At 45.6% G+C, this 27477-nt stretch overlaps 1 protein-coding gene across 5 annotated transcripts in view; it reads right to left on the bottom strand.

The window, feature by feature from the left end:
* LOC146349253 (disintegrin and metalloproteinase domain-containing protein 29-like) overlaps positions 1–27213 on the bottom strand; it is a 76573-nt gene extending 49360 nt beyond the window's left edge. The window contains exons 1-8 of one of the 5 annotated variants that reach the window (XR_014788791.1): positions 26071–26241; positions 24962–25044; positions 23851–23912; positions 23030–23108; positions 21262–21338; positions 18919–19120; positions 8513–8581; positions 7660–7731 (exon numbers count right to left, since the gene is read on the bottom strand). Coding sequence is in view for 3 of the 5 variants with exons in the window: in XM_084841575.1 (XP_084697701.1) it covers positions 7660–7731; positions 8513–8581; positions 18919–19120; positions 21262–21338; positions 23030–23108; positions 23851–23912; positions 24962–25044; positions 26071–26173 (747 nt within the window). In the remaining 2 variants the exon portion in view is untranslated. Of the gene's footprint in view, positions 1–7659; positions 7732–8512; positions 8582–18918; positions 19121–21261; positions 21339–23029; positions 23109–23850; positions 23913–24961; positions 25045–26070; positions 26274–27099 lie in introns of those variants that run through there. The other 4 variants (XR_014788790.1, XM_084841576.1, XM_084841575.1 and 1 more) reach the window with 4 other exon arrangements.
* Positions 27214–27477: the final 264 nt, after the last annotated feature.

Below are 27477 nucleotides of genomic sequence, written 5' to 3'. Positions count from 1 at the left end.
AACTGAATGCAGAGTTCCAGAGAATAGCAAGGAGAGACAAGAAGGCCTTCTTAAATGACCAATGCAAAGAAATCGAGGAAAACAATAGAATGGGAAAGACTAGAGAGCTTTTCAAGGAAATCGGAGATCTCAAGGGAATGTTTTGTGCAAAGACGGGCATGAATGATAAAGGACAAAGAAGGCAGGGACCTAACAGAAGCAGATGAGATTAAGAAGAGGTGGAAAGAATACACAGAAGAACTATACAGGAAAGATCTGAATGTCCTTGACAGCCATGATAGTGCGGTCACTGAACTTGAGCCGGACATCCTAGAGAGTGAAGTCAAGTGGGCCTTAGGAAATATTACTAACAACAAAGCTAGTGGAGATGACAGTATTCCAGCTGAGCTATTGAAAATCCTAAAAGATGATGCTGTTAAAGTGCTGCACTCAATATGCCAACAAATTTGGAACACTCAACAATGGCCACAAGACTGGAAAAGGTCAGTTTACTTTCCAGTTCCAAAGAAGGGCAATGCCAAAGAGTGTTCAAACTACCACACAATTGCGCTCATTTCACATGATAGCAAGGTGATGCTCAAAATCCTACAAGCTAGGCTCCAGCAGCATGTGAACCGAGAACTACCGGAAGTACAAGCTGGGTTTCGAAGAGGCAGAGGAACTAGAGATCAAATCGCCAAGATTCGCTGGATCATGGAGAAAGCAAGAGAATTCCTGAAAAACGTCTATTTCTGCTTCATTGACTACGCTAAAGCCTTTGATTGTATGGATCACAACAAACTGTGGCAAATTCTTAAACAGATGGGAGTACCAGACCACCTTACCTGTCTCCTGAGAAACCTGTACAAGGGTCAAGAAGCAACAGTAAGAAACCGGACATGAAACAACCAATTGGTTCAAAATTGGGAAAGGAGTACGACAAGGCTGTATATTGTCGCCCTGCTTATTTAATTTATATGCAGAGTACATCATGAGAAATGCCGGGTTGGATAAACCACAAGTTGGAATTAAGATTGCCGGGAGAATTATCAACAACCTCAAGATACGCAGATGATACCACCCTAATGGCAGAAAGCGAAGAGGATCTAAAGAGCCTCTTGTTGAGGGTGAAAGTGGAGAGTGCAAAAGCTGGTTTGAAACTCCACATTAAAAAAACGAAGATCATGGCATCTGGCCCCATCACTTCCTGGCATATAGAAGGGAAAGAAATGGAAGCAGTGACAGATTTTTTTTTCTTGGGCTCCAAGATCACCGCAGACCGTGACTGTAGCCATGAAATTAAAAGACACTTGCTCCTTGGGACAAAGGCTATGGCATACCTAGACAGCATAGGAAGAAGCAGAGACATCACCTTGCCGACAAAGGTCCGTCTAATCAAAGCTATGGCTTTCCCAGTAGTAACGTATGGCTGTGAGAGCTGGACTCTAAGGAATGCTGAGCGCCGAAGAATTGATGCTTTCGAACTGTGGTGCTGGAGAAGACTCTTACGACTCCCCTGGACTGCAAGGAGGTCAAATCAGTCCATCCTAAAGGAAATCAACCCTGACTGCTCACTGGAAGGACAGATACTGAAGCTGAAGCTCAAATATTTTGGCCACCTAATGTGAAGAGAAAATTCTCTGGAAAAGACCCTGATGCTGGGAAAGACTGAAGGCAAAAGGAGGAGGGGACGGCAGAGGATGAGATGGCTAGATAGCATCACCGATGCAATGAACATGAACTTCAGCACGCTCCGGGAGGGAGCGGAGGACAGGAAGGCCTGGCGTGCTATGGTCCATGGGGTCACAAAGTCGGACACGACTAAACGACTGAACAACAACAACAACAATCCCCAATTCCCTTTAATACATGTTTTACTTCTGCTATTTCTGTCTGTGCTTTGAGCTCATTATGCAGTCAAATTTTATTAATGATACCACAAGGTGACATTATCAGGAGGTTTCAACTAGGGCTGTGCACAGACCCCCTGCTTCACTTCGGATGCCACTCCAGACCTTCCGAAGCGGCCTGGCTTCGCTTCAGACTGATTCGGACCCCATCTGCTTTGACTTGGATCCAAATCCAAAGTGAAATTTGGACATCCGAATCACTCATTGTGGGTGTTTTCCCAGAGACTTGCATGGGAAAAAACAAACAGCCATAACTTTTTCAGTTTTCATGATAAATGCATGAAATTTGAGGAACTCTGAGCCCCCTGGAGGGCATCCAACCTGCCAAATCTCAGACAATTTGGCCCTGTAGTTTTTGTGCTAAGCACCAGTGAAATTTAATTTTTTCAAGGAAATCTCTCAAAGCAGAGAACTATAACTTTTCACTGGTTGCACAGAAGTGAATGAAAGCTGGGGAGAATATTTATTTATTTATTTATTAAATTTATTAATCACTCATCTGGCTGGTCACCCAGCCACTCTGGGCGATGTACAAGCATATAATAAAACAGTTTAAAACAATAATATTCTACAATAAACACATTTTCTAAAATACCCTAACCCACCCCAAATGCCTGCCTGAACAACCACGTTTTTAATGCACAGCGGAAGCCGACCAGGCTCTGGACCACTTGGAACAGCTCCCCTGGAGGGCATCCCATCTGCCAAATTTCAGACAGTTTAGCCCACAGTGATTTTTGTGCTAGGCACAGAAAAAGTGTGATGTTCTCAGGAACTCCAACCAGAATTTATAAAGGGATAATCAAGTTAGGTGTTGAAGCAGTGAGGAGGTCATTATCCCTAAACTGTGCTGTAGTTTTCTTTGAAGTGCAAACAGTACTACTTTCCTATTCACAGTCAATAATCTCAGGGTCTCTTTGGCTTAGGGATGTGAGAGCCCACCCCCATCTGGGTTCTCCGGATGCCCACCCAGCCCCCGCTTGCCAGTCCCTGAACTGTGCTTGACCCCCTCCCCTGCCTGGAGAGTGGCCCGCAACTTGCCCAGGCCCATCCGCTGGGTATCCTCTTCCGCCGCGATCACCATGTTTTTAAAAAACATGGCAGTCACAAGTCTATGTGCACATGGACTTATACATGAAAAGCACTTTGAATCGCCCAGGCAGGAGGAGGAGGAGGTGTGATGCACACCCCAGCGCTAGCCATCTCCTCCTTGCAAGCAGGGGACGGCTAGCGGCCAGGGTGCCAGCCAAGGCCAAGTCTGTACTGTTCCCAGCCGCTTGCAGAGGCGCCAAGCAAGGACTCCAGTCAAGCCCTTATTCTTTATGCACACAAGGGCTTGACTGCCGAGTCCTCAGCGCAGCCAGCCCCCAGCGCTCTTGTCCTGGCTTACTCTAGAGGAGGCCAGGGCAAGAGTGCTGAGGGGCCGTCATCACCCTACTTCCTCACACTGGCAGTCAAAGGCTCAGCCCTGGGAAGAGGGGCCTCAGCAACCAGCCCCCAGCACTCTCGCCCTGGCCTACACTAGAGGTGGCCAGGGTGAGAGCTCTGGGGTGCAGCCAAGGCCCTTCTTCCTCACACTGGTTGTCAAGGGCAAGGCACGGGAAAGAAAGGCCTCGGCACAGCCAGGGCTAGCGTAGCTGGGATGAGGGAAGGAGAGAGGTGAGTTCCTGTCTCCTCCTCCAATCCTGGTCCAGCTACATGTGTGGGCAGCAGTTTGTCAGGAGGAGGAAAGTGAGAGGGGCTTCCCTCTTGTCTCCCTCCTCCCATCAAGCCGCTAGCTTCACAGGAGCTGGGATGGGAGGGGAGAAAGGATCACCCCCCCACACCCCAAGCCATGCTCCCGCAGCAACTTTTTTAAAAAATTGAATCTTGCGCACAATGGCCAGCTGGAAATTGCTGGCCATTGTGCGTAAGATTTATGAAAAATAGGACGTTGCCATTTGCGACTTGGCTGGGGGCACTCACGGGTGGCACTGTAATCCTCAACAGCTCAATGGGTGGGGGCTTGGTGAGCTGAGTCCAGGGAGCCAAGAAGGGGGGAGTTCGTCGGACTACACCCCCTGGATGGATGCTGGTGACACCCCTACTTTGGCTGAATTGCCTGGGAAAACACTGGCTGGTAAGCAGGAAGCATACAAAGACAGCAACTCTGCCAGGTGGACACATTGACCTGAACGAAGAGCAATGACAGTTGTCTGCTGGACTGACAGAGGCAGGAAGCAATACAGCAACCCTGCCAGGAGGGCACAGTAGCACCTCGCCCACCTCTGCCCCTGCCAAGACCCTGAAGATGCCTCATAGTGGGCTTGTTTGCTTTGCAACATACAGTGTAGTATTATATTATTTAAATAATAGCTGTTAATGTGTGTAGTGGTTTGCCCACTGTTTTTGGAAATGTGGACTGTGTGTAGCCGTTTGACACACACTGCTTGCTCACACAGCACAAACACGCGCACGCACGCATGTGCACACACACATACACATGAGCAAAAGAAAAGCAAACACTGAACTACAAGCAAGGTGGTGGTGGTGGTGGGGAACTAATGATAATCCTAACAGAAGAGAAAGGGTTTTTTAAATTAAAAAAAAATTAGGGAAAAGAGATAAAAAATGGGAAGGGAAGGAAGGAATACAGGAATTGAGAAGGGTGGTGGTGGAGGGGAGCCAAGAACAAGGAAAGGAAAGTTCTATCTATCTATCTATCAATCAAAAATCTAGACAGAATCAAAGGAAGGGCAAACTCATGGTTGAAAGAGAACTGAAAAAGGTGGGGGGAGATAAGCAACTACAGTGAAAATTTCTGGATTGTTAAATGAACAAGCAAGAATGAACAGTAAACCTATTACAGAAGGGTGAGGTGGGGAGACACTAACACAGCTGTCATAGCACGCGCTTTCTTCTCAGCTTTATTCTGCCAAATGAGAGTGGGAAGGGTTAATTTCCTTCCTGTTGTCCTTCCGCAGAATAGGACTGGAGCTGAGAGAGAAATGCCATGGAGCTTCCCTCTCAGCTCCCATCCCATCCTGCCACCACCACCGCCACCACCATCACTGCACACAATGGCAGCTTGTCAGGGCAGTGGGAGGCTGCTCAATTATCAGGCAGCTCACGCAATGGATCGTGCACCCCACTTTGGAGACCACTGATCTAGCTTCTAGTCCTGCTGGAGGAAAATTCTGAGAGTGCCTTGGACTGCAAGAAGAACAAACCAGTCCATACTCCAGGAAATAAAGCCAGACTGCTCACTTGAGGGAAGGATATTAAAGGCAAAACTGAAGTACTGTGGCCACATAATGAGAAGACAGGATACCCTGGCAAAGATGCTGACGCTAGGGAAAGTGGAAGACCAAAGGAAGAGGGGCCGACCAAGGGCAAGATGGATGGATGATATTCTGGAGGTGACAGATTCGACCTTGGGGGAGCTGGGGGTGGTGACGGCCGACAGGAAGCTCTGGCGTGGGCTGGTCCATGAAGTCACGAAGAGTCGGAAGCGACTGACCGAATAAACAACAATAACACCACCTCTCTCACAAGGAGCAAACAGAGGCTGACTCACAGCAAAGCTCACTCCCTCTTTCTCCTCCTCCTCCTCCTCCTCTGCCTTCTCTCCCCTCTCCCCCTTCGTCTTCTGCCCCTCCCACCAGCCAGCTCTCTCAAACTGATACATTTAGTGTCTCTGCCTCCTCTCCCCTTCCCCCCTCCTCCCCCTCCACCTGATCTTTCACAAGTTGATACAGTTTGGAGACAGCCTGTTTGGGCTGCTCAGAAAGCATAAGAATAGCTCCGAATACATGAGGCAGACCGTGGCGCCTCGTAGGTGACCTATGTCGCTTCGGGGCACCTCAGTGCTGTTCTGATCTGCCTCATATCACGCCGAAGCACCTCTGAATCAGCCCGCTTCAACTCATTATTTGGGCTTTGGACCGAAGCAGTGCACAGCCCTAGTTTCAACCCCTTGCTTTAAAGAGGGCTCCTTTTTAAGTGTCTGAAGATGGGGCTTATGTTGGAGTCCTTTCTTAATGGGGTCCTGATACCCTGAATTATCAGGTGGCGACAGTGGCTGAAATGTAGAGAGATGGGGGGGTGCTTTCGTGGGTCCCTGAACCCTTCTTTTGACCTAGGATCTCCATACCCCTCTTTCCCTCTTTCCTCATGAACAAAATTTAACATGTGAGGCAGGCAGTCCACATAGAGGCCCATATGCCCAGATATCTGATGTGTGAGATTCTTCCGCTTCAAAAAAAGCAGACAGGAACAAAATGTGCCAAGTCTGAGTTATAAATCTACAGCCCTCCATACGGAGCATCCATCTCATCTTACATTATGTGTACAGAGAAGGCGGCAGAGGGATGCATGCCCAGTCATCTGCCATGTGAGTCAGAACATTACTAGTTAAGTGTATGTAGTATCAGGTCATAGTCTTTATCTCTGCTGCAGAAGGAAGCAGGCCTTTACCCAATCTTGCTCCTGTGCCTAGGGCAGCATATTTCTACAAGCCTACAACGACAACCATAATAATGGCTTGGATCCAAAGATCTTCTTTGGCTGAGGGAAGAGACTTGTGCTAGCCCAATGGAATTTTTGGATGACCCCATTGCATCTGGAATTCCCCCTCAGTTTCAAAAGCAGCTTGCTAGGTGACCCTGCAGAGAGAGGGTGTGTTGCTGTTGCAGAAAACAAGGCTAAATTGTTCCTGCCTAATGTCAGTTAGCTGTGTCAGGTGGTGAATTTAATGTGGCACCGGACTGCATGCTAACTCTCCACTGCCCTTACTAGCACCCTTCCAAAAGGAAGGACGGAAAGAGCAGGAAGCCTCAGAAGAATGCTCTTGCATATCTAGGACCAGCCTAAATGTTACATGTACATGCCTGGGATTTGTTATTTATTCATGTGTATAAAAGATGCATATACTGCCTTTTGATCAAATGACCCTCAAGATGGTTTACATCCATTTCAATAATAAGCTCACAACCAATCTCCAAACACACACAACTCACCAGCAGCCTTTTGCCCACTTGCCAATGGACAGGGCCAGAGGGGACTCTGCAGACCCAGGACAAATAGCAGTTGGCGAGAGAGGGGGAAGGAGCAAGCGCCCTGTAGCTGCTTCTTCTCTGGCCAATGGATGGGGCCACGTTGGTCTTCCCCTTGCTGTGATGTCCTTCAGGAAGGGGGGCAACCTCCTTCCCAATGGCCCTTGGTCCCCTAGCCAATGAATGGGGCCAGAGTGATCTTCCCTTCAGCACTGACAGGGTGTGTGTTTTTTAAAGGAAAAACAGCCTTGGGAGGCTAAAATTCAAAGTGGAGGACGGTGGGGCTGTGCAACCCTTCCCCACCACCCATCTTTCCTACTCAAAACCCCTCTTCTAAGCTGCTTTTGCCCCTGTAGGGTACCAGGTATTTACAAGAATAAATATGCATCTGGAACCTTGTGGAGGAGGGAAGCTGCTGGAGGAATTGAAGCCAAAATACACCCAGTGAGGTAAGGATTAAGAACTCTGATCCCCACCCTCCACATGTCCTCTCAAATTGCAGGTTCCTAAGATTGCCTGCCTGCCTGCCTGCCTGCCTGCCTGCCTGCCTTTCTTTCTTTCTTTCTTTCTTTCTTTCTTTCTTTCTTTCTTTCTTTCTTTCAAAGCCCCACACATCAGGCTTAATGACATGAATTTGCATGTACTATGTACTTCGTCCTGTAGACTGTTAACTAAGAAGGTAGTTTCCACCCCAGGGCACAGAATACTAGTCAAAATAGTTCCTATAACATACTTACGTGGTGAAGGACAGATAGAATTTGAAGCACTGCCAGTATCACTCGAGTTACATTACGCCTTTCCCGCTGATACTAAAAGAAACAAAGGAGGACCAGTTTATGCAGCAGCTGTAAAGAGTATTAGGTAGTTTCATAGCACACATATCCACCTTTCCAGACAAGATATTATTGGCACAAAGTACCAACTTGTTGAATGTGCCCCAGACATCTTTCCAGGGCATACTTCTGTTGTGGGTATGGCACTTTTTCCTGACATGGGATGTACTATATTTGTATCAGGGAAATGTCAGTTCTTCTCTAAGAAATGGCATCTGTTGCTTTTTGCAACTGACAGAGTGGAAAGCAGTTGCACAAATCTCAGAAACAGCTCCTGAATACTCTCTGTGATGTGAATGGTGATAAGCAACACTCTCATGTCTCACAGGAGTTACACATCATTTGTATGAATGGGTCCATTTTATGTACTGTCCACACTTAGCTGAATTGGCTAAGTTCTCTTGCACTGGCATGGCTAGTGACTTGGGCAGGGAGTGGAGAGAGCACAGAGAGAATCCAGCCAGGAGAGACTGATGCCCCCCGACTCAATCGTCTTAAATACTGTTGAAACAATTGGTACAGCAAACATTCCAGGGAGCAGCTGTTTCTCCATAAAGTGTGGCTATCAAGACAAGTAATCAGATTCTCTCCACACAATATATTAACTTTTGTAACCAACAACTCAATGAGGAGAATTATTTGTACTCCAACCTGAAGATTTCTCCTTCTTAAGCAAACTACTAAATAGTTGAGCATACAAGCATATACATATGTAACTATTAGAACTAGCACAAAGAGTGCAGGCGTCATAACTTACCATAGAGTTGTCGCAAACAGCAAAATACTCTAGGTATCTGGATGGTGCATTAGTTCCAGGAAACTCTGTCTAAAATAAAATGTAGACAACTCAGGTCTTGAAAAAAACACACCCAAAGGAAGTAATGTAGAGCTGCAGACATTTTACCACTGTGCAGGTACAGCATGGGGCTGACATATAGGAAATGGAAGATGCAATTAGCAAATATGATAGACCTAATGTTGGTTCCAACCAAGTTATGTTCACCAGGAAAGCAGCAGAACTGGCAGGTTTGAAATCATACCATAGCATTGGCTGTGTGTATCTCACAGATGTGTCATCTGGCATCTATCACAGAACTGAGCAAACACAACTTTTATTTGGGGTAGGGAAGTCTCTAGTTTTCATGGTGACATGTGTATGAAACCCTGGGATTATGCTGGATGTATTTGTGAAGGCTTCACAGAAAAGCAGAGCACTGGCCAGGATCTAGGGATTCAGATTCTAGGCAGGGACCATACCTTGGTGGTAGAGCACCTGCTTTGAAGGCAGAATGTCCCTGGCATCTCTAGGTAGGGCTGGAAGAAACTCCTGTTTGAAACCCTGGAGAGCCAGTGCCAGTCAGTGTAGACAGTGTTGAGCTAGATGGAACAATGGTGTGATAAGGCAGCTTCCTACATTCCTGTCCCAACTGCTAATATTCACCTGGGCCTTGCACAGATGATTGCAAATCTATCTATCTATCTATCTATCTATCTATCTATCTATCTATCTATCTATCTATCTATCATCTATCATCTATCTATCATCTCCCAATTTCCATACCCCTTTCTCCCTCTGTAATTCCTGGCCCTTGTTCAAAATAAATATATGCAGATATATGCCTAATCTGTATTTGTATCAACAGTGCTATATAAATAACCATTTTTGGACAGAATAGAGCATCTGAGATTGTAGTGCTTCATCATTTGGGCTCCTTGCCCATAGGATTGGAGTTTAGTCAGGCTGCCAGTTGAGGCTTCCTTGCTATAGAAACTGGTTTTCTTGGTACAAAGGACACACAAACCCTGCTCACACACCCACCAGGAAAATATATACAGTAGGGCCCTGAGGATTACAGCCTTGTTGACGCACGCCTTCTGGAAGGAATCTTGGTCTATAAAATAGTCTGGGTCTGCACCTCTTGTGGCTGCATCAAGAGCAAGAGGGAAGCTATGGTGTGCAACTGAAAAGAGAAATGGGCAAGTGCTTTGGCATGTCAACACAGAACTTAAGCTCTTGCAGCCTCTCACACTGTGGTCACTGGTGGATCCCCTGGCTCAGAACTAGGGATGCAATAATTAGCCATCATTTACAGTTCTCAGGGCAGAAGCTGCATATTCACAGCTACACCGGTGTCTTGAATAAAGCAGCAAGTTTCTAATCAGTTATCACAGATCTAGGGAGAAAATAAACAGCCAGTCATTTGTTGTGCAATAAAGCCAATCGCAAAGAACAGTGGCTGATGAGCAGTAGACCGCCCAGGACCATATGAAATAACCAGTTAGGCATTACTATAGTGGAGACAACAATAAGCAATAGCAAGGGAGTTAGCATTTGGAACGGAGAACAATGTTGCATAAAGCCTGGCTATGATGTAGGGATGGACAGATCTGTCAGTTTTGCTTTCTCATACATTCAATTTTTAAAAAAATCTCAAGTACTTTCCATCCCAAACATTTGTCAGTTTTGGTTAATTCTTATCAAAAACTGAATAAAACAGAATTGTCATTCATCTACACTGGCCAAATTCAACAGGTACAGCTATTCCCATGGAAAGAACCATGATGTACCTGCCTGCCATACAGCTGCTAAAGATGATGAGCCCGACAGAAAAAAGAGATGGCATCCCTCATTCAGCACCAAAACATAGCTGAACACACAGGGACTCAAGCCCAGACTTTTAAGAGCTAGGCACACACAGCCCTGGGCCTGGATGAACAGATTTGTCGATTTTGGTTTCTCCCACAGTCAGTTTTTTAAAATCTAAAGTTCTTTCCATCCAGATATGATGAAATACACAATTTTTGGCAATATCTTAGCAAAAACGAGCTGAAACAAATTCTCACCCATTCCTACTATGATACACTCGTACTAAGGTGTAAATTAACAAACAACCACCCAGAAACTCCTGTCTTTGCGAAAATTACATAGCGCTTTTGCTGATAAACATCTCACTTAAGTAATGTTCCTATTCAGTAGGGCAGAAAAACAGACAGAAATAATACAGATGATTTCACACATCCCCATTCAGCATCTCAGTGCATGCTCCGGATCACATTGGCCAGAAAAAGGGGCACAATGTACCCATGGTGTGTTATGGATAAGTCTTCTCCCTCATGGATGTCTAAATGTTGGTGAATGGCTCTTAGGCTTGACACCCCACACTCCCAGTGTGTATAGACTATCCATAGAATCCTCAGGTTTAGTGAACAAATGTTGATTTTAAGAGAAAATAGGAAATTATGAATTGAAATAACTCTGATTCCCTTTGATTCTAGCAGATGCATTCACTCTGATATATGCTGTAGCTTTTCACCTAGTGCCTCATTCACTTCTTTCCTCTTAGCTATCCCTTTATTTTTTAACATAGGATTGTGCTCTACAGTTCCTGGACAGCATCCCAGGAACCACAGGATTGATTGGAAAACCCCTATGAGATCTTGGTCAGAGGTCTGACCTCAGAGGGATGTTCCCCAATACTAGAGCATCCCTTCTGGCTCTGCCCAGCCAATGCAGAGGTTTTAATGGTGGCTCCCTCTACAAGCCCCTTCATGGATCACTGCCTTGTTGTGGTGAAGGGGCTTGCGTAATTCAGTGAAGCCATAAGCTATGCCGTGCAGGGCCACCCAAGACGGACAGGTCATGGCAGAGAGTTCTGACAAAATGTGGTCCACTGGAGAAGGAAATGGCAACCCACTCCAGTATTCTTGCCAAGAAAACCCCATGGAATGTATCACAAGGCTAAAAGAGATGACGCCGGAAGATGAGCCCCTCAGGTCGGAAGGTGGCCAATATACTACTGAGGAAGAGCAGAGGGAATTTCCAAGTAGTGCCAGAAAGAGTGAAGCGGCTGGGCCAAAGCCGAAAGGACACTCAGCTGTGGATGTGTTTGGTGGTGAAAAGGAGATCCGATGCTGTAAAGAACAATATTGTTTAGGAACCTGGAATGTAAGATCAGTGAATCAAGGTAAGCTGGAGGTGGTCAAACATGAAATGGCATGATTGAACATCAATATCTTGGGAATCGGCGAACTAAGATGGACAAGCATGGGCGAATTTAATTCAGGTGACCATTATATCTACTACTGTGGGCAAGAATCCCTTAGAAGAAATGGAGTAGCACTCATAGTCAACAAAAGGGTGGGAAAAGCAGTACTGGGGTACAATGTCAAAAACGGCAGAATGATCTCAGTACGAATCCAAGGCAAACCATTCAACATCACAGTAATTCAAGTCTATGCCCCAACCACTGAGGCCGAAGAAGCTGAGGTTGAGCGGTTCTATGAAGACCTACAACACCTTCTAGAACTAACTAACACCAAAAAAAGATGTCCTCTTCATCATAGGGGACTGGAATGCTAAAGTAGGAAATCAAGAAATCACCGGGATAACAGGCAAGCATGGCCTTGGTGTACAAATGAAGCAGGACAAAGGCTAATAGAGTTTTGCCAAGAGAACACGCTGATCATAGCAAACACTCTTTTCCAACAGCACAAGAGGCGACTCTACACATGGACATCACCAGATGGTCAATAGTGAAATCAGATTGATTATGTACTTCACAGCCAAAGATGGAGAAGCTCCATACAGTCAGTCAAAACAAGACCTGGAGCTGACTGTGGCTCAGATCATGAGCTTCCTATTGCAAAATTTCGGCTTAAATTGAAGAATGTAGGGAAAACCACTAAACCATTCAGGTATGACCTAAATCATATCCCTTATGAATATACAGTGGAGGTGATGAATAGATTTAAGGGATTAGACCTGATAGACAGGGTGCCTCAGGAACTATGGACAGAGGTCCGTAACATTGTTCAGGAGGCAGCAACTCAATCCATCCCAAAGAAAAAGAAATGCAAGAAAGCCATGTGGCTGTCTGATGAGGCTTTACAAGTAGCTGAGGAAAGAAGGGAAGCGAAAAGCAAGGGAGAAAGGGGAAGATATATCCAACTGAATGCAGAGTTCCAGAGAATAGCAAGGAGAGACAAGAAGGCCTTCTTAAATGACCAATGCAAAGAAATCGAGGAAAACAATAGAATGGGAAAGACTAGAGATCTTTTCAAGGAAATCGGAGATCTCAAGAGAATGTTTTGTGCAAAGACGAGCATGAATGATAAAGGACAAAGAAGGCAGGGACCTCACAGAAGCAGATGAGATTAAGAAGAGGTGGAAAGAATACACAGAAGAACTATACAGGAAAGATCTGAATGTCCTTGACAGCCATGATAGTGCGGTCACTGAACTTGAGCCGGACATCCTAGAGAGTGAAGTCAAGTGGGCCTTAGGAAGTATTACTAACAACAAAGCTAGTGGAGATGACCGTATTCCAGCTGAGCTATTTAAAATCCTAAAAGATGATGCTGTTAAAGTGCTGCACTCAATATGCCAACAAATTTGGAACACTCAACAGTGGCCACAAGACTGGAAAAGGTCAGTTTACTTTCCAGTTCCAAAGAAGGGCGATGCCAAAGAGTGTTCAAACTACCACACAATTGCGCTTATTTCACATGCCAGCAAGGTGATGCTCAAAATCCTACAAGCTAGGCAGCATGTGAACTGAGAACTACCGGAAGTACAAGCTGGGTTTCGAAGAGGCAGAGGAACTAGAGATCAAATCGCCAAGATTCGCTGGATCATGGAGAAAGCAAGAGAATTCCAGAAAAACGTCTATTTCTGCTTCATTGACTACGCTAAAGCCTTTGATTGTGTGGATCACAACAAACTGTGGCAAATTCTTAAAGAGATGGGAGTACCAGACCACCTTACCTGTCTCCTGAGAAACCTGTACAAGGGTCAAGAAGCAACAGTAAGAAACCGGACATGAAACAACCAATTAGTTCAAAATAGTCCTGGGAGGACTATTGGGCAACTCAGGGGGTCGGGGAGGTGCCACCATAACTGTGGTCACAGGCAGGGGGAGGTATGGCGTTGGGGGATTAACAGGCCAGCTGAGGAGAAGAGGGGCTAGACACCTTACAGCTGTCCCCTCTTCTGGTTCTTCCCCCAACCTGATGGTTCCTGGCAGCCTTACCAGTCTGCCCTCGGGTCTGGTGGTGCTGCTGCTGAATGCCAGGTCAGCCCAAAATAAAATCTCCCTCATCCATGATTTGATTGTGGATGAGGGGGCTGACCTGGCATGTATTACTGAGACCTGGGTGGGGGAACTGGGAGGGGTCACTCTCTCCCAGCTGTGCCCTCCTGGGTACTCGGTGCAGCACCAACACCGACTTGAGGGTCGGGGAGGGGGGGTTACCATGGTCTATAGGAATTCAATCTCCCTCTCCAGGCTTCCTGCTCATTCGAGTGCAGATCTTGAGTGTTTGTACCTTGTGTTGGGTACCCAGGACAGATTAGGGATTCTGTTGGTGTACCGCCCACCCCGCTGCCCATCAGACTCCCTGCCTGAGCTGACGGAGGTGGTCTCAGACTTGGTGTTGAGGACCCCTAGGATGATGGTCCTGGGGGAGCTCAACTTCCATGCCGAGGCCGCTGTATCCGGGGCGGCTCAGGACTTCATGGCCGCCATGACAACCATGGGGCTGTCCCAACATGTCATCGGCCCAACGCATGTAAAAGGACACACGCTTGATCTGGTTTTCTCGACTGGGCAGGAGGATGGTGATCTGAAAGTGGAGGAATTAACATCTGTCCCTTTGTCATGGTCAGATCACTTCCTGCTGAGGTTTAGACTCCTGGCGGCCTTTCCCCTCTGCAAGGGTGGGGGACTTATTAAAATGGTCCGCCCCCGGAGATTAATGGATTCCGATGGATTCCAGAGGGCTCTGGGGGATTTTCCTGCTGGTATGGCTGGTGCTCCTGTCGAAGCCCAGGTCGCTCTGTGGAATGCAGAGATGACTCGGGCGGTTGACACGATCGCGCCCAAGTGCCCTCTCCCTCTGAGCAGAGCCCGGCCAGCTCCTTGGTATACACCTGAGCTGAGGGCAATGAAGCAAGAGGGGAGATGGCTAGAACGCAGGTGGAGGAAAACTCGTGCTGAGTCTGACTGAACACAGGTAAGAGCCCACTATCGAGCCTACTCTGTGGCGATGAGGGTGGCAAAGAGACAGTTCTTTTCCACCAGCATTGCATCTTCTCAGTGTTGTCCAGCGGAGCTTTTCCGAGTGGTGCGCGGCCTGTTACATTCTGGGCCAGGGAGAGAGACGGTGGTACCCTCGGTAGCACGCTGTGACAAGTTTGCACAGCACTTTGAGGATAAAGTCGCTCAGATTCGTCATGAATTGGACACCGCCATTAATGCAGTTCCATTGGTAGAGGCGTTCAGAGCACCGTCTGGCCCAATTTTATTGGATGAGCTTCAGTTACTGAGGCCTGAGGATGCGGACAAGGCGCTTGGCCAAGTCCGATCGACCACTTGTGTGCTTGACCCTTGCCCTTCATGGCTTATTAAATCAAACAAGGAGGGGTTGTCCGGCTGGGTCCAGGAGGTTGTAAATTCCTCCTTGAGAGAGGGAGTGGTGCCTGCCGCTTTAAAAGAGGCAGTAATTAGACCACTCCTGAAAAAGCCCAACCTGGACCCAGAGGATGTTAACAATTATAGGCCAGTGGCCAACATCCCCTTCCTGGGCAAGGTGCTTGAGCGGGTGGTTGTAGGACAGCTCCAGGCACTGTTGAATGAAACGGATTATCTAGATCCATTTCAATTGGGCTTCAGGCCTGGTTTTGGAATGGAAACTGCCTTGGTCGCCCTGTGGGATGACCTCTGCCGAGAGAGGGACAGGGGGAATGCGACCCTGTTGATTCTCCTGGACCTCTCAGCGGCTTTCGATACTATCGACCATGGTATCCTTCTAGATAGGTTGTCTGGGTTAGGAGTTGGAGGCACTGCACTACAGTGGTTTCGCTCCTACTTGGATGGCCGATTCCAGAAGGTGGTGCTGGGGGATTATTGCTCTGTGCCATGGCAATTGTGCCATGGGGTTCCACAGGGCTCTATTTTATCCCCCATGCTGTTTAACATCTACATGAAACCGCTGGGGGAGGTTATCCGGAGGTGTGGGCTGAGGTGCCATCAATATGCAGATGACACCCAGCTCTACCTCTCTTTCTCATCAAAACCAGGTGAGGCAGTGGCTGTTCTGAATCAGTGCCTGGGCACGGTAATGGACTGGATGAGGGCCAATAAACTGAAACTCAATCCAGACAAGATGGAGGTACTGTTAGTGGGTGGTTCGTCTGCCTGGCTAGGTGATATTCAACCTGTTCTGGAGGGGATTGCACTCCCCCTAAAGGATCAGGTTCGTAGTTTGGGGGTGCTCTTGGATCCAGAACTGTCACTTGAGGCACAGGTGAACTCAGTGGCACGGAGCACTTTTTATCAGCTTGGGCTGGTATACCAGCTACACCCATATCTGGACAGACAGAGCCTAGCTACAGTGATCCATGCTCTGATAACTTCTCGTCTGGATTACTGCAATGCGTTATACTTGGGGCTGCCTTCGAAAACGGTCCGGAAACTTCAGCTGGTCCAAAATAGGGCAGCAAGATTGTTAACAGGGACTGGCCTGCGAGCTCATATTACGCCAGTACTTTTCCAGCTGCACTGGCTGCCAGTCCATTTCCGGGCCCGATTCAAAGTGCTGGTGTTAACATTCAAAGCCCTTAATGGCTTGGGGCCAGGCTACCTGAAGGATCGCCTCCTCCCATATGTGCCTGCCCGGACCGTAAGATCATCATCAGCGGCCCTTCTCCGTGAGCCCCTGCCAAAGGAAGTGAGGTGGGTGGCTACTAGGAGGAGGGCTTTTTCTGCTGTGGCACCCCAGCTCTGGAATGAGCTCCCTGGTGAGGTTTGCCTGGCGCCTACATTGTATTCCTTTTGGCGCCAGGTGAAGACCTTTTTATTTTCCCAGGCATTTTAGCATTTTAGCTTTCTAAATTTTTATCTTTGCTGTTTTAAATCTGTATTTTAAATTCCTGCACTGCTGCTAGGTTTTATTGTAGTTGTATTGTTATATTGTGGTTTTAATGTTCTATATATTTTAAATTGTTTTATTGTGTGTTGTTTGGTTTTAATTTCTGTGAACCGCCCAGAGAGCTTCGGCTATTGGGCGGTATAGAAATGAAATAAATAAATAAATAAATTTGGGAAAGGAGTACGACAAGGCTGTATATTGTCACCCTGCTTATTTAACTTATATGCATCATGAGAAACGTCGGGTTGGATGAATCACAGGTCAGAATTAAGATTGCTGGGAGAATTATCAACAACCTCAGATACGCAGACGATACCACCCTAATGACAGAAAGCGAAGAGGAGCTAAAGAGCCTCTTGTTGAGGGTGAAAGTGGAGAGTGCAAAAGCTGGTTTGAAACTCAACGTTAAAAAAAACTAAGATCAAGGCATCTGGCCCCATCACTTCCTGGCATATAGAAGGGGAAGAAATGGAAGCAGTGACAGATTTTACTTTCTTGGGCTCCAAGATCACCACAGACGGTGACTGTAGCCATGAAATTAAAAGACACTTGCTCCTTGGGAGGAAAGCTATGGCAAACCTAGACAGCATAGTAAGAAGCAGAGACATCACCTTGCCGACAAAGATCCATATAGTCAAAGCTATGGTTTTCCCAGTAGTAACGTATGGCTGTGAGAGCTGGACTATAAGGAAGGCTGAGCGCAGAAGAATCGATGCTTTCGAACTGTGGTGCTGGAGAAGACTCTGACGAGTCCCCTGGACTGCAAGGAGGTCAAATCAATCAATCCTAAAGGAAATCAACCCTGACTGCTCATTGGAAGGACAGAGACTGAAACTCAAATATTTTGGTCACCTAATGCGAAGAGAAAACTCACTGGAAAAGACCCTGATGCTGGGAAAGATTGAAGGCAAAAGGAGAAGGGGATGGCAGAGGATGAGATGGCTAGATAGCATCACCGATGCAATGAATATGAAGTTGAGCACGCTCCTGGAGGGAGCGGAGGACAAGAAGGCCTGGCGTGCTATGGTCCATGGGGTCACAAAGAGTCGGACACGACTTAACGACTGAACAACAACAACACAACCCTCTACGAGGTTGTAACATGCAGAATGGGGGAAACTCGCATATTGGGGGTGTGGCCATGGGTCTGAAGGATCCACAGTCCTCTCAGCCCCTGAGCATGACCCCAGCACAGATGGCTCATCTAACTGATTTTCCCTTTTGGAGGGAAAAAGAGGCAAAATAATGCCTTCCGCTGTTCTGGCAGGTCTTTGGACAAAATGGAGCCTCTCTGAGATTGGCGCGCCCTGTCTTTTGGGCACTGTTAGTGTTTTTAAAGTCAAGAAGAAGCACGACTAAAAGTGCTCAGCTGCGTAACTATTTTTATTCCTCTCTTGAAAGGATTAAGACAGAACAATATCTTAAATTACTAAATTAACAATAAGCAAGAAACATATTTTTGTAGCTCAAAGAGACTCATGAAGTTAAAGTAAGTTAAGCTGAAACTAAGAACTGGTGCCTTTGCTTTTTTCCTCCTCCCTTCCCAATCCCTTTGCATGTTGTATTGTGTCTTTTAAATTGTAAATCTGAGGGCATCTCATTACTAATCTTTGTCAGCCATTCTGGGAGCCTGTTTTGGCTTAAGAGTGTGGTAAAAATGCTGTAAATAAATAAATAGCATGAGAAGTAAAACTAAATAGCGAAAGAAGTAAACTAAAGAAAAAAGAAAAAGATTATAACCCCAAATTTAAATAATCCAAACAGCAAAGTTAGCCTTCTTGGCCCAAAGAAAAATGCCAAAATCCATATCATAATGGGTGACCAGCCAGATGGGCGATTAATAAATTTAATAAATAAAAAAAAAATCATAATGCCTTTATCAGGCCAACGCAAAGGTCACAAAATACTATGCAAGTTTGGGATTCTACACTGGAGGAAGATGACCTTATGCAACCCTCCTTGAAATAACGTTTTAATTTGTAGTGTGCATTGACTTGTCTCTGTAGGGAACTATGAACTACGTTTTGTGTTTGCTGCACTTTTATACTTTGCTCAAATCATTCTAAGTAAATTAGTTCTTAAGGAAACCGTTAAAATTTTAATGCCCACAGGAAATACAGATGTACTTTATTTACAGGTAATTCTCACATATCCTGGTTAACATAAGGAACAATTTGCTTAGCTACTGGGGTGTGAAAACTGATCTATAAGAAGGAACTATGATGTAAAACTTACACTATGGTCTGTGGATGGCATGCTGGCATTTACAGTTGTTCTCAGTTCTGTCTCATCACTTGCCAGCTGATCGTGATTTTCAACAATTCCCTTACATGGTTCATGTTGTTCTGGATCCTTGCGATAAATAAGGTGTTGAAATGTAGGGGAATTCTCCACAGGTTGTATTTCATACTTTAAACTTCCAATCTGTACATATCCCCTGAAAATTTTCAACAGGATTTAGGTGCAGTTATATAAGCTATAGAAGGGATTACTATGTGAACAGAATCTATTTAAGAAAGTTTCCTAAATAAACAACATAGTGTTGTTCCCAGGGGCATTCTTGGGGGGAAAATGGTCATTCCTATGAGCCATTCTTTTCCCCCCAAAAGTGCCCCCTGGGAACACCACTAGGTCATGACATAGCATTGTTCCCAGGGGCATAAAGAATGTGGCATTGCTGGGAGCTGCCAGAGCCCCACTTGAAGCAGTGGCAAGGCTTTTTGAGGTGGGGTTAGAAAAAGAAGAACCTTGTGTCACCTGAACTTTAATGACATCCTGACCCCATGTTTAAAATTTGTATTAATCGAAATATTAATACAATCTTGAGAGAAATGTTTGTTCCAGCACTAATTAGTACATGGTACCAGGGATGCTGTTGGAAAGTTGTGCCATTGGTGTTATCTTTGCTCATGTTTTGTTTTTTTGGTTTTGTCTGGTGCTTTTGTGCTCTGCCGTAGCGGTGGCTACCATGTCAGGACCACCAAAACATCCTGCCTGTACATCTACATGTATTTTCAAACATGCTTTATATATATATCATATGGTGTAGCATAGCGGCTAAGAGATTAAGGGTGCGAACCTATGCATGTCTAAGACAGAAATAAGTCCTACAACTCCCAGCATTCATAGAATAGTAGGGTTGGAAGGGGCCTACAAGACCATTGAGTCCAACCCCCTGCTCAATGCAGAAATCCAAGTCAGAGCATTCCCGACAGATGGCTGTCCAGCCTCGTCTTGAACGCCTCCAGTGTGGGAGAGCCCACAACCTCCCTAGGGAATTGGTGCCATTGTCATATTGCTCTAACAGTTGGGAATTTATTTATTTATTTTATTGGTCACCCAGCCACTCTGGGCAATGTACAGCATATAATAAAACAGTTTAAGACAATAAAATTCTACAATAAAAACGTTTTCTAAAATACCCTAACCCACTCCAAATGCCTGCCTGAACAGCCATGTTTTTAATGCACAGCGGAAGCTCATTAAAAAGGGGGCATGGCGGAGTTCCCTAGGGAGGGAGTTCCACAGAGTGGGGGCCACCACAGAAAAGGCCCTCTCCCTCGTCCCCACCAGTCTAGCTGTCCTGGCTGATGGGACAGAGAGAAGGAAGTTTTTCCTGATGTTCAGCCGGAATCTGGCTTCCTGTAACTTGAGCCCATGATTCCATGCCCTGCACTCTGGGATGATTGAGAAGAGATCCTGGCCTTCCTCTCTGTGACAACCTTTCAAGTCCTTGAAGAGCGCTATCCTATCTCCATGCTACCTGGAGGATACTGGGAGCTGTAGAACTTATTTCTGTCTAAACATTCATAGGATTGCACCCCAAGTTGCAAATCAGGAAGTCCCTGGTTCAAACATCACCCCTGCTATGAACTCACTAGGTGGCCTTAGACAAGCCGCTGTCTCACTGCAATATGGGGGATAATAATGTCGACTGATTCATCTTACAGGGTTGTTTAGGCATTACAACTAGATAATACATGTGAAGCACTTTTAACATTTGAAAGCACTTTTCAATTAGGAAATATTACTTATTGTTATTCAGGGTGGTGATGATGGTAATACAGTTCAGTGAGCATTCTGTAAAAGTGGCAAAAGATAAGCAAAGCAAGCACAGAACAGCACACGCCTATTCCTAGCTGGAGAGTAAATTGTGTGTGACTGTGATCCTCATCACAGCATTAATGAGGAAAGCACTTGTAGCCTTTATTAATTTTCAGTTGCCCATGATTTCTTAATTACTCATTTATGTGTGTTAAGGTTGTACACATCAATTCTTGGTCGGAATCCGAGCACAAATAGACCTTGAGGGGAGGGGGAAACTCAAAGCGCGTCTGCCAATCTTGCGATCTCTTTCCCAAGCTGAACACAGCTCACCTATCAGCCCATCAGAGTATGATTTACCCTTGTTTTCTACTGCCTGCCCAGCACTGAAAAATACCTAGTGGATGAGCAGTGCATTACAAGATGTACAGGCTTGACATTAAGAAGAGCTGAAGGGGCAGAACCCTTCCGTTATCTTAAGACCCAGATCAGCAGCCTCTTTTCAAACCATCGATCATAGCACATAGCCATTACCAAAGCCCAATGCAGGTAGAGAGGACAACGTCAGAGTCTGGGGCCTCTTCCACATATCCAGTATAATAGCAATCGACCTGCAAGGTTCAAAAACGCTGCATCATAATAGATTAGAACAAAACCAATTAGGACATAGCAGATACAACCAAACTAGCCATAAGTAGGTCAAGGTTAGGAATGTTTGCTAACCTGCACAAATCAAGGTTCGTAATTGAGAAGTTGATCAAGGATAAGAGTGATGCAGGTGGAGTGGAACTTATTATGAAGGAAATGCCTGACAAGGCTACAGAGAGATGACAGAGAAGTAAAGGACTCTGATGGGCTGTGCCACAAGAGCTTGCTGCTCTTTTAAATGAACACAAGGAGGACCCAGTTTAGCATCAGATGGGGGGGGGTAAGGCATTTTCTTCATGGGGCAGTTAACAAGAGGCTGATGCAGCGTATACATGTGCAGCAGGGGGCTGCCTGCCACATCCATGGCTCTTGAAGTTACAAAGTCCCACTGAGCAGTTGAGGTTACACTGTGTAGACCCACACAGAAAACTGGGTGTTACTCTCGTAATTCCTTTAGGAGGAGTGAGAGTGGCCTGAATCAGTCTCCCTCCCTCTCCCTCCCTCTCATCTGATAATAAGCAGATTAACAGGAGTGCGGGCAATGATCCAACTGGGGCTATAACTGCACAACCCTTAGCTGCAGGATGGTGTCTTGTAGAGTCAGGAGGAACTAGGCTTGCAGGGAGCCCTTCTAGCTAGGAACATCATCACACAAAGTCCTGCTGTCTCTGATGTGGTACCCTTTATTGGATGCAGGCATTATGTTTAAATATTGGCTAAGACAAATGAGTATGAGACTGCTTCATCCTTTAACCATCCTCACTTAAACAGGCCAAGGAGACATGAAAATATTTAAGGGACATTAACTAAAATGATTGGTACCAGGTCAGAATTGCTAATTCTAACCTGGGAAAGATTGAAGGCAAAAGGAGAAGGGGACGGCAGAGGATGAGATGGCTAGATAGCATCACGGATGCAATGAATATGAACTTGAGCACGCTCCGGGAGAGAGCGCAGGACAGGAAGGCCTGGCGTGCTATGGTCCATGGGGTCACGAAGAGTCGGACACGACTGAACAACAACAACAAAGCCTGATAGCAGGGCCTGTGTCTTATACTGATTGATTATTTATTTAAAACATTTGTATCTCACCCTATATCATTAAGATCTTGGGGCGGAGTGCAGATACAATCAATGTAAACAGTATAAACTAATGAATAATTTAAACAGCTAAAAGCATATTAAACCATTAAACAAGCTTATACCAATTAGAAAATCTAAACATTTATGTTCAGTACCCAATCTAGCTCTGCCAGCAGCATTGGTCATTGCATTTTAAATTAATTGCTGCAAACTGCTTTGGGAGACAACTTTTGTCTAAAAAAGAAAGAATGGACAAACAGGGCATCAGGAAAAGCAGTTAATTTACATTTGATCAACAAGAAGTTCATTTACATGCATCAAACCCTCACAAAGTCCTCAGTCTCTTACTGAGCACAGAAGATTTTTTTTTAAATGGCTGCTTAGCTCATCTTTGTACTGTATTATGACAGCTATCAGTTAAACATTATACAGGTAGATTTAAAACCAGCATTAACCATACGTTCAGCCAGGTCCTGAGTATTCAACTCCAGTTTTCAAAAACACAAGGCCAGACAATAAAGCTGTCAATTTTTATAAACTATATCCTTCTGAAGATATGACTAAAATGTACCTTAATATATGGATGATCTTCTTGCCGGTTTCCTTTAAAATCAAAAGTGTAAATAGGCATATTCCGAAATAGAAAGGATCTGCATGTAAAAATTCATCATTAGAAATGCGGGACGTACTTGCTATCTAAGTGCTGCCTTTTGAATCGACAGCTGATTACTAACCATGCTCCGCTTCTATTTATAATTTGAATGAAAATGTCTATGTTGACATTTTACTTTCACCTGCTGGAGAATTAACTCTGCTACTGCTGCATGTGCATGAAGTTGAAAGGACACAAACCACAAGATCATAGGATCATAGAATAGTAGGGTTGGAGGGGGCCTATAAGACCATCGAGTCCAACCCCCTGCTCAATGCAGGAATCCAAGTCAAAGTATCCCTGACAGATGGCTGTCCAGCTTCATCTGGAATGCCTCTGGTGTGGGAGAGCCCACTACCTCTCTAGGTAGTTGGTTCCATTGGTTCCATTGTCATATTGCTCTAATTAGATTATACAGCTAATGTATAATCCAATCCTAAAATAATTAATTTGGAAGCAATCCTAACCTATTCTAAAGAACTCATTTTCAAGATAATCATGCTTACAATTGTAGCCATCTGTAAATTCATTAATTATGGAGGCACACTAAATTGTGCCACCATACAATTCCAATAATCACCCTAAAACAAAATACCAGTATATTGTAATAGACATCTAAATTGGAGGCTTCTTAATTCATTGTGTATGTGTGTGTATTCCTTTTATTCACACTTAAAGAATAGGACTCCTCCCCTTGCCTGATCAAAGCCAGAACTGCTTGGGAAAAAGCAACCACTTACTTCTGATGAAGGTGAACAATCCTGTTTACTCCTTCAATTCTCATGAGATAAGACACCTCTCTCTAAACAAGTAAAGTGAAAAATATAATTACTTAAAATGTGGACCAATTCATCCCTTTGATTTCACATAACAAGTCTGTACTTGTCTACTCCATATGTGTTCACAGTATTTCTTCTGTTCTTTTGCTTCCTCTCTCTGTTTTTTTTTTTAAGAAGTCCATTTCCACTTTGGGTTTGTTCGTTTTTAAAGCAGGTTAAGGCTGCAATCCTATGCCAACTTACCTGGGAGTAACTGAACTCAATGAAACTTACTTCTGAGTAAACACATATCGGATTGCACTGTTATCCGCAGATTTCAGGAATGTACTGGTTGCCCCATCCACCAATCAACCCAACCACTCCTCCTCCTCCTCCTTCTCATTGTTTTCCAGGTGGTCCATGTGTATTATTTATTTAGGCAATTTATAGCCCACTTTTCAGTCAAAAAGTTTCACAAAGCAGGGTACAATTACAAAATTAATAACATAAATAAAACCATAAAACTGCCAGGGGATAGGATGAAACCTGGAGCTGGTGCTAAAATAATAAAACAAAACGAATAATAAAAAGCCTGCCTGAAATAGAAGGCCAACTGCCTGTTTAAAAGGAGCTACCTCTTGGACCTGTTAAAGGGCCACCACCAGAATTGAATCCTCTCTATGCCACCTGTCTTGCCCCCTACCCCGCCCAAACTGGTGGTTGGGTGAGCAACTTTGTACCTATCCTCCTGCAGAAAGATGTTGTGTAGGATATTCTGCTTGTGAAATGTTTTGGGGCTGGATAGGAATTTCCCTCTCACTTCCATCTTGGCCTATGGCAGCCTTCCCCAACTTCAGTTCTTCCAGATATTTTGGACTACAACTCCCATCAGCCCCACCAGCATGACCAATGGTCAGGATTCAGAGGAGTTGCAGTCCAGCACATCTGAAGGGATCTATATTGAGGAAGGCTGGCCTAGGGTCCAAGAGTTTTTTTTCCTCACCCATGCCACACTGGCCAGGGTAGGAGGAATTACATTATTAATAGAATATTAATTAATGCATGTAGGCAGGTGCAGTGCAAGCAAAATTACCTTAGTCTGGAAACCATCTTGCAGTCCAAACATTTTTGGTACAATAACTTCAGAGTAATGGTATTCTGAAGCTCCCATAAAGCCTAGAAAGAAAAGGATTTTTTAAAAAAATGTAAAATGTGTGCCCAGACACATGCAATAAATGAGAGCCAGAGAGCGGCATGGCAGATGGTGCTTTAGCGGTCACCCTAAGCATTCCTGTCCCTATGTAGTCAGGATCTCTGGGCTACCTAGTTGCCACTTCTCAGTCTTAGCCCAGCCCATGCTTAATTGGAAATAAGCACCACTGAGGTCAGTAGGGCTTACTGTCAGGTAAATGTGCCCAGCGCTAAGCATATCTACTTAGCAGTAGGCCCAACTAGTTTTGACCGGATTAGTCCCAAGTAAGCATGTATAAGAGTGCAGCCCAATCCACTGCATGTTTACTCAGAAGAAACACCCACTGTTTCCAATGGAGCTTCCTCCCAGTTACGAATGCATAGGCTTGTCACCTTACTCCCAGTTTGGTGTCAACTGCTCATCTGTAAAATGGGCAGAGAATCTATGTTGGAGATTTGCTGAGAGACAGAATAAGAAAGAAGTGGATCACTATATATTAAGCATACGATAACAATGATTCATTGCTTCAAGACCTGAGTTCGCAAATTTCAGACACGCAAACCCCAAGGATGATCATAGAATAGTAGAGTTGAAGTGGAGTAATTTTGCTGGCAAGTGCTCTATGTCTCCCTTGTGCCATTTGTTCAAGCTGTTTTTCTCCCCTGGGTATGTTTGAACCACAACATGCTCCTGTGTGGACAGAAAGTAGACCTGGGCCGCCAGGTAGTCTAGTGCATTTGTATCTTGAGACACAAGGGAAGGCGCCGAGGCTCAAACCCTGTCAGGAGGCTCTCCTTCTTGACCCCAGAAGGTTATTTGGGCGTGAGGGAAAGGCACTCTGCAGATGCTCGGGGCATTTTCTGGTTTGTTACCGCACATGCCCCAGGGCTGAGTGCTGGCATGAAATCCGATTCTAGAAACAAGCACCAACCCTGAAGCTCTTTACCCGCTCCCTGCATCCGGCACAACCCCAAGCGCTTGGGGGACCTCTGTCCCCCCTTTTTACACACCCAGGCTGAGGAGGAGGAGAAGCAGGGCCCCAGAGCCAGACATCCCCCACTCGCAGCATGGAAAAGGGTAGCAAGGCCCCGACAGACGGCCCCCCTCAGCCATTTCCCGCCAACAGGGCCGGCCCCACCTCAGAGCTCCAACTGCCACTTCCTTCTAATTCTACCAGCTCCACTGCCACTCAAGCCACAGCCGGGACTTGAATGGTTCCCTCAGCCTTGAGCCCCGCCTCTTTGTAAGGGTTTCTCCTATTGTACTTTTAGGGCGCAGTCCTATGCATGTTTAGACAGAAAAAGAGTCCTACAATTCCCAGCATGCCCCAGTCAGCCATGCTGGGTGGAGAATGCTGGGAGTTGTAGGACTCGTTTCTGTCCAAACATGCATAGGATTGCGTCCTTAGTAGCATAACTCCATTAAGCAAGTGACTGGCTGGGGAATGCTGGAAGTTGTAGGACGTTTTTTCTGTCAAACCATGTGTGGGATTGTGCCCTTAAAGATTCAAATGCCCAAAAATGCTCTTTGGGGTGATTACCACATCCTTGGAGCGCAACCCTGCTGCCCTCTCCTGCCGTGTGTAGACAGGACGGACTGCCTTTGTTTTGCACCGATTCATTAAAATGACCGAAAAGGGGTTTGCTAAAGGAAATCTACCACGTGTAGATTCCCAAATGATAGCATCATTCTCTGCTGGCAGTGAAGATTACATAGGGGTGGAGATGAGGGGAGTGAAGACTGCAAGAACTGGTTCTATAACTCAAATGTACCTCTGTCCCAAATGGCCCTCTTATATGGCATGCCAATTTAGGAGGAAAATATTATTTTATTTCTCTCCCCTTTAAAAAAAGGAGTGACTGTGTGGCGAAGGGAAGGGGAGCGAACAGTGGCAGGTCAATGGCAACCATTTTCTCTGTAGCTCTGGAAACTGCTGAGAAGGGCTTCTGTCAGGGCTGGTTACATCCCCCCCCCCCCAAAAAAAAAAAAAAAGTCTTGGAAAATAAAAGAAAATGTCTTGGAAAATAAAACCATTATACCTGAACGGTGTAACTCATGCTTCTGAGGTAGATTAGGCCTGTTCCCCACATAGGCCTCGTCTCTCAGCAGAGGCCTAATCTACCTCATGTATTTTCAACGCATTTCTCCTCCCCTTGGGGTGGGGGGTGGATTTCACCCTTGTGTCTTTGGCCCTGGAAATGGCTGAGGAGGTTCTTCTGCCAGGCCTGGTGAAATCTGCCCCCACCCCGCCCCAGAAAGGAAAATGTCTTGAAAATAAAGGGCCACCATTATACTTGAACGGTGTAACTCATGTGTCTGAGGTAGACTAGGCCTGTTCCCCGATAGGCCTTGTCTCTTAGCAGTAGTAGTGGACTTCAGCTGTATGACAGCCAGAACTTCAGCAGGTGCAGTTCCGA

This window comes from Heloderma suspectum, chromosome 3 (assembly GCF_057233095.1).
Source record: "Heloderma suspectum isolate Gila_16-S chromosome 3, 16-S_ref, whole genome shotgun sequence".
NCBI classification, from domain to species: Eukaryota; Metazoa; Chordata; class Lepidosauria; order Squamata; family Helodermatidae; genus Heloderma; species Heloderma suspectum.
Note: the sequence above shows the minus strand (reverse complement) of the source record. Positions and strands in the feature narration are given on the sequence as shown.